This window comes from Apaloderma vittatum, unplaced genomic scaffold, assembly GCF_000703405.1.
Source record: "Apaloderma vittatum isolate BGI_N311 unplaced genomic scaffold, ASM70340v1 scaffold21086, whole genome shotgun sequence".
Classification (NCBI taxonomy): Eukaryota; Metazoa; Chordata; class Aves; order Trogoniformes; family Trogonidae; genus Apaloderma; species Apaloderma vittatum.
Window position 1 is genome coordinate 30,385 of NW_009722664.1, and position 7,802 is coordinate 38,186.

Genomic DNA, 7,802 nt, shown 5'->3' on the forward strand with positions numbered 1-7,802 from the left:
GTACCATGAGTTTGTTGTAGTGAGCTCTTCCCCAATAATTTCCAGCACTCTTCTATAGTTGGATATTAAGGTTCTTGTCTGGAACCTATAAAGCATGTTTAATGCAATATGGCTGCTGGAGATTATGATTTGAATTGGAGAAGCATAGTAAGACCTAAACACTGAGTTTTAAGCCCCGTGACGAGCTTCAGTGTCTTCAACTTAAACAAAAATAAATCCTGAAGAATGACACAGCCATTTTCTTTAAAAAAGCCTGATTCCTTGTTGTCTAATTCTTAACAAACAGAACTGTTCCTGAGATCCTAGCATTTCCCGTATTTTGCTGTTGTAGTGATTAAACTTGTCCTTGAGATTTGTTAAACTGGTCTGAACGTCTTTATTTCACCCTTCTGAAATAATTACATCCTTTAAGGTACCATCTTTACAGTTGTGCTGTTTCAATCCGTAACTGAATGAATCTGGGATGTTACATAATATTAATAATACAGTACTTATGAAAGTTAGGAGGCTTTTTTCCACTGTTACAACTTGACAGTAATGTGTGGTTCTCTTCCTCTCTGTAGGGACATTTAAATACTGCAGCGGAAACCTGAACTGAGTTGTGATCCTGAGGTTGAAACAGATAACACAGCAAAGGGAGCATCTGTTCATTTTTTGACAACTTTGTCACCACTTAAAATAGGATAAAGGAATTAACCCTGTAACTTTCTTGATTAAAAATAACTTTATTTTTCAGTAGTGGAATGCTGCAGAACTTTTTTACAGTTTTAATAATTGCTTTTAAAGTACAGTATTCAATTGAACATTGTAGTATGTACCTTCAGTTCCTTTTGCATAAGTCTCAAGTGAAGAAGTCATTGAAGGGAGTCTTATTTATTGAATACTTTTTCCTCTAAGCATGATGTTACAGATGGAACTTGAGTTGTTATACCCAAAGGTTTATATGTTGAAAGTTTATTGCGTATGTAATAAAAAAAGTTTAAAAAAAAAAGTGCCTGAATCGTTTGGTAATAGCACATTAGCTCAGGATTTTCCAAGTAATGACCTTTTAGGTTGTGCAATAGATTTTACACCTCTGTTCAGTCATTTCTGTAAAACTATTTTGTATTACTTTAGTTTAATAATATACTTGAGTTTGTTGTGTATATAGATTTGTAAATTGTTAGAATGTTGGGACAACTTTCAATATTTGATTAAAATTAATGGTAACAGGCAGGTATGTAATGTACTGTAGCAGTAGCTTATAACTGCACTGAAAGCATGCTTGGGTTTGTTAGAGGATTAGTGGTCTGTATTCAAAATTATTCTGTCTCATATTTTTTTTGATGTATGACATTCTTGACCAAGCCACATGTCCTCTAATCTTTTTCGTCATAAATGACTTGATGATTTCCTGGATTCTGAAATTGGGGCCTGAAGTATTTAATTACAAGAAAAAAGAAAAAAAAGTAAGTTTCTATAAGCATGCCTTCTAACAAAGCTCTTCATAATTGAAACTGCTTCAAATGCAGATAGCTTGTACTTTTGTTCAAAATTGCAGTATTTCTCTGAAGTTTACTGCAATATTGTTATGCTTTGTGCAAAACTCAAACAGCCAGACATGTTTTATAAGCAGCTATAAACAGCATTGTGTTTATTTCCTGTTTATAGCCTTTGCTTTAATATATAATATATGATAGAGTTGTTTCTATGTATTGCAGAATTGTTCAGACTTCTTACTGCTGGTAAATTAAAGATGCATAGCAAGTATTTTTCAGAGATGTTCTTATTTAAGAAATAAGTTGTTTACCATATCCACACTATGTGCAGGCTAGCGTATTTGCATCGTTTCTAAGATAGTGTTAGTCGTGCAGGCCAGTCTCTATTGTGGGTAGTAGATCAGAATTCTGATTCTGGGTAGAGGAGTGTTCAGAGAAAAGGAAATTATTTTGGGGGGTGTGGAAAGTTAGGATTTGATTTCTGCATGCTTTTTATAATGTTTTTGTTCTGCAGTGCCATCAGTAAAGAGATGGTATGACAATGTAGGCTCAAAACAGCTGAAGTAGTGTCGCTTAAAATCCTCAATTCTTGGGGTGTACTGCCTAGCATTCATGGGGAATAAACAGGCGAGAAGTGTGCCACATTCATGGATGTTACGCTCATTCAACAATAGCACCAGGTGGTTTGTTTCTAAAACCCAGGTTTTCAGTTTAAATAACAATCATTAATGATTCAGCCAATTCTTCAGTAAATTTGACATGCATATGCAAAAAGGGAAGCTAAAAGAAAGTAGTTCCCTGGTCAAATAGAGGCAGGCACCTTTCTGCAGATAGGAGAATATTTGCTTACTGATGCTGTCAGTGATGAATCTGGCAAAATCATCCTGTGTAGATTTACTGGGAGATAAAAATGAGTTGAAACAACAGATTGAGTCAACCCAAAGCAAATGCAGAGTAGCTGCAGCTGAGCAGCCTGCCGCAGGAGAGTGCTGCGTGTACCTTGCAAATGAGGGCAGGTTTACCCTCCAGCTGACAAGCTATTCACACTGCTCCTGAATGTGCTAAAGCGCTGTAAAACACATAGGAGGTGAAACCATCTATGGTATAGGACAAACTACTGAAGCTGTATTGTCTTCTTCAACAGGATACTACTCTGTAAGCTCCCTGCAGTGTTCTTATTAAAGCCTGGAAGAGAACTCGTTGTCGAGCAAATGGGAAAAGTGGATACATGAAGAAACTTCCGATGTGGCCTTTTAGCTAACGCTGTTGGCAAAGTAATGCTGAAGTAGTCAGACTTCAGTCAGTTAAAGCTGCTTTAACACCAGGTTTAAAAGTGTGACCAGCTCGTGATTTTGTGCTTTTACCTGTGCATGACTAAGTATCTCTAATTTGTTTTCTATTTCAACAGCTTAGCTTTGTGTTTTATTTCTACAGCTGTGAGCAACATATAACAAACAAGTGGGGTTTGGGATGTATACTGACTTGTTTTTTCTCCCCCTTGCCTACCCTTGGTCCCAAGATGAATGTCATATGATGAACTGTAGTCACTATTTCAGTTGCTTTAGCTTTTGTTTAAGGGGATGCCACTTGCTCAAATCCAATTCTTTACCAATAACTTTCACTAACTTGGGATTCCGTCATGGTAAAATTTCCTATATTATCAAATTCTTACAGAAACTGAGTTCTGTGACGGGCTTAGGTGCTAGAGGCATGCACTCTGCTGTCATCTTTGTGTGAGATGTTACTGTGTAGATATATCTTTGTGAGATAGACACTTGTCTCTATACACTCATGCACAAATCAGCTTCTCTTGTACTGGCCTATAATGTTTGGTTGAGAACAATGTATTGAAGCTACTGATCGGCTTGTGAAGGCACTAGAAAAAATGTTAAGTAAAAGAAGGATCAATTTACTTGAATAACTTGGTGCCTTTCTGTATTGTGACTGCATTGTAGAAAACACCTGTACAAAGACTTTAAGTAATATCCTGGTTATTTCATTGTTTCTAACGGGAGTATGGACTGGTAACAGTTGTTAAAATAACTACTTCAAATACATCTGTAAGCTTCAGCTTCAGAAGGAAAATAGTGTCTCTTGTAATAAAGTCTGTCACTGTATTTGCATTGGAAGGACAAATTAACAATGTGATTGTCCAAGAGTTTTTCTAGCTTTTTTTTATGCTATGAAAATATAAATGTGAACCTTTCTTTTGGTTGACTTGAAATGGCTCTTAAATGCTTATGTCATTCTCAATTGTTCACATGTGAAATTGTTTTTGGTTTTTTTTAATTGCTATCCAAAATGTAGTAGTTCTGACATGACTAGAGTCTTCCATAAGTGTCTGAAATAATTTGTTGTGATCTCTACACAGATTAGTTAGAATCCTCATTTTTAAACTTTGTGGTGATTGAGTTTACAAGGTTAACAAAATTCTGGGGCTAGTAAGAACCAACACATTGCAAGGCTTCTACAAGCCAGCCTTAACTCTTGTCATTACTTACATGTTTAAGATCACCTTGCCTGATGGATTTAGATGGTATTGAGACCTAGATGTAACTATCTCAACTCATGTAACTGATAGCAGAGGATAGGAATAAATTCAGCTGGTTGCAAGTTGTGTCTAACAGTTTACCTGATGCCTTCTCTCCCAGGCCTTTTCTTTATATAAACTCAGTTGCAAAAAAACCAAACCAAAACCAAACCAACAAAACAAAAAAATGAGATTACACTTTGGTGGCATTAAAAAAGGCAGGGTTCTCAAAACTTGCTTGTTATGTGTTGGAACGTAATTTTCTGCCATGTCTTGGAAATGGATGATGAGAGTTGCTTGGAGAAGATTACAGATTTTAGTAAAGAGAGACTCAGTTTCTCAGTATTCACCTTAGAAGACTGTAAATAGATGGAGTTTTTGAACTTCATTGCTTTCTGAAGGGATCTCTTCGCATGGTGTATAGAAACATGCCTTTTGCCTTTCCTGAAGCATCTGAACAGCCATCTACAAAGTTCTCTATGGGAGAGCTCTCTAAGAGAAAGACTTCAGATGTGCATCCTAATGAACCTGAAAAAAAGTGGATGTTTCTGCACGTAACTCTGGCCTTTGTCAGACTTCATTCCGTTGCTGCAGGATTTGAAAATACAAGGTTCTTCAGCTTCCTTACTAAGGGAAAAAATAATAATAATTTTTAAAAAAGCCATGTCAAGGTCTTTGAAAGCCTACTTGTAACGCTTGACTCCTTACTAGACCTTATGGATAGTGATGAAGCGTGTTCTGTTTCAAGCCTGGTGAGTATAAATTTTCAGTGTTAAGATCAGAGAAAACTCCTGTCGTAACACCTGCCCCCTTCCTTCCATGACTGGTGGCTTTTTGTTATTGGAGGGGTTTTTGAGTAGGTGATCTTTTGTTATTGGAGGGGTTTTTGAGTAGGTATTTGGCCATGTGGTTTAAAACTTTATGCTGCCTGCCACTTTAATGCAGTTTTCTTCTGTTCACTGTTCATTGCTCTGAAGTTTGTCAAAGCAGTCTAAATCTCATGTTGTCTTTTTAATATTTCATTTTCTGTAAATAATGTAGTAGATGGCTTTTACTTTGTGACTTGCTTCTCTTATGTCTTTATTGCTGAGGGAAGAGACAGGGTGAAAACAGTTGTTTGAGTAGACTCTTCATGGAACAAAAAAAGCGTCGTTGTTTTGAGAATAGCAGGATTTTTTTTCCCCAATTCAGTGAGGATGTGGATCAATGTCCACTTCTAAGGAATATATTAATGTTGATCTTATTTATACTGTAGTTTCATAAGGACCATCTAATACATGTATGTACACATGCAAACACAATGTCAGAATCCTTTAATGTAATTCCTTTCAGTGTGGATAAGAAATTACATTTTTTTAAAACTACTGAAGGTGGAGTGAAATGCAAATGCATTTTAAATCTGTAGTCTTTGGAGTCCACAACGGTGCTTTTGACAATGTTATCCCATATCTAAAAGCCTCATTCATGAGTATATATTAAGATGTAGGTATGTTTATATGTATGTTTAACATAGTTTATATGAAATCAATGTAAATGTTTCTACAGACAATAAATGTTTTAACAAAATTTTTACTTAAATCAGTGATTTGATTTAGTAGTTATTAATAGTTATTAATACTCGGTGTCATTTTCAGAGTATTTTACTTGATCTGTGTAGCCAGTGAATTTTTTTTGTACAACTGTTGCTCCTATCGCTTCACGTGTTGCTTGATTTTGAGATTAAAGCACTGATCCACATTCTAGGCACACCTTTTTGACTAAATATCTTTTGAAATATCTTTTGAAAGATATGATACAAATCTCCCCTCAATAGTAGCACAAAATAGATGTTGAAAAACAACTTTGAAAGCAGATATGTCCATCCTCTCCAGGGCATTCAGAATCCTTAGCATCTCTGCCAAATTCCAGTTCTTGGGTTGTAAAGGGCAGAACAAGGCAAGGCACACACGTCTTTGGTGAACTTTACCAAAGTTCACATTCAGTAAAACAGTGTGTGTTTTTTAGAATTCCCTTAATGCAGTGTCATCACTGAGGTGAGAATAACCATATTAGTTTAATACAAAGTTCCCCTAATAGAGTGGAGTGAGAATGAGGCCAAGCCAGAAGAACACATTTAGGGTGTTTAAGTAAAGGAGTAGAGTTAGCTTTCCCATTATTTACTTAAACTTGCCAGAATCCAAATCTGTTGTGATCTTCACTGTATATAAATAATTTTCCTATTCTGGTTATTATCCTTGAACTGAATAGTAAAGCAAAACTTACTGTGTCGTGAATCTGTGATGTAGAGTAGCTATGGATGGTGGTGGGCAGGGGGTATAATAATAATGCTTCCCAACTGTTAGACTGTGGCCTTCAGAGGTTATGTCATTGATCATGTTGTGAAGTGTGTATCAGTTTAGATAAAAGTTGCTGATGTTCGTTGATGCCATCTTCAAAACATCTCTTTAGCTTCTCTAAGCAGTTCCTTAAAGGACAATCTGCAGTACTGTGGTGCTGCTCTACTTGGGCAAGCCAAGAAATTCCCACACATTAATTTTTAGTGGTAGTTGAAACTGAGATTCTGTTTGAGAGCCATCCAATTGGCTTTCTCCTGTGCATTGTAACACTGACATTACAATGTGACTGCTTTGTGTTATTCCTTATCACTTTTAATACAAGCCCTGAAGAGTTCTTACAGAAACAGTGCTGTTGGCATGTACCAACTTAAATTAGTCAAGTACACCATTTATTCCACCTTAAGCTACATGGGTGCAGCACTGGAAATTTTATAATCGTATATGCAACCAGGTTTGAGAAGTAAGACACCTCTTTTGTGAGCATGGAAATATTATACAATTGATTGCATTGATTCCTTGGTTTGACATGTTACTTTCCTCTGATTGACTTGACAATTTCAACTAGTTTGTCTGAGTGATGTTGGCCTTCTGGTAGCATGTGACTGGCTAAAAGATGCTCTGTGTCGTCTGAAGATAAAATGTGGTTTTATTTTTCTGTTTCTCTCCTCTCCTCCAAGTCTTGGAACTCTGTCAGTGGTTTGTGACTTGGTGTCCCAATGTTCCTGAAAACTGTAATGCTGAGGTGGTTCAATTCTTTGACTTTTCAGTGAAACACTGAGCTGGAGGCTCTCTACACCTGTGTAATAGCTGTGGTTAAAGTTATTTTTCTTTCAAGTCGAGTTCTGCCTAAATACTTAATCCTCTCATTACTTAAACGCCTCTAATTTTCTCTCAAACAGTTCACCACTTGTCACAATATCAAAAATGTGGATTTTCATTGCCAAAAAGCTAGATGCTACCTGGAAAGATTTCTCTCTTACACATTTCTAACCTAAAAACCCCCCCTGAAAATAAACTTGTGCAGGGGAAGAAGTACAGAAACCCGTATGTTATTGGCAGCTGTTCTATCCTCATTAGCTACTTGGGGTTAGACCAGACTTTCTTTGCTTAACGTTTCATTAATATTGAAGGTGCTTGTGCTGTAGAAGATGTTACCTGTAATCTTTTTATACCGGATTGTTTAGTTTTGAACCTGCTCCGCCCTTCTGCTTCTAACATGGTTTTAGTTTTAGCGGTCTCTGCCCGTGGGAAGCCTCCTCAGCCCCATCAGGTGCCTTTCTCTCCAGCGATGGTGCCGATCTATGCCAGCTTCTTGTCTCGCTCGGTTGTACTGCAGCCTGTCTCACATCTGCCCGCGCTACCTGAACAGGCAGCTGCTCGTGTGCGACTCGGTTTTTGCGGGGTTATTGTTGCTTTTTTTTGCTTTTTAATTTCCCGAAACACCACGGCCACAAAAGC

At 37.0% G+C, this 7,802-nt stretch overlaps 1 protein-coding gene across 2 annotated transcripts in view; it reads left to right on the forward strand.

The window, feature by feature from the left end:
* The window catches only part of LOC104275796 (chromosome unknown open reading frame, human CXorf23), a 23,396-nt gene extending 22,401 nt beyond the window's left edge, over positions 1 to 995 (forward strand). The window contains exon 11 of one of the 2 annotated variants that reach the window (XM_009871845.1): positions 564 to 995. In XM_009871845.1, coding sequence (XP_009870147.1) covers positions 564 to 593 — 30 coding nt within the window. In that variant the 3' untranslated portion in view covers positions 594 to 995. The remainder of the gene's footprint in view (positions 1 to 563) is intronic. The other variant, XM_009871846.1, reaches the window with a different exon arrangement.
* Positions 996 to 7,802: the final 6,807 nt, after the last annotated feature.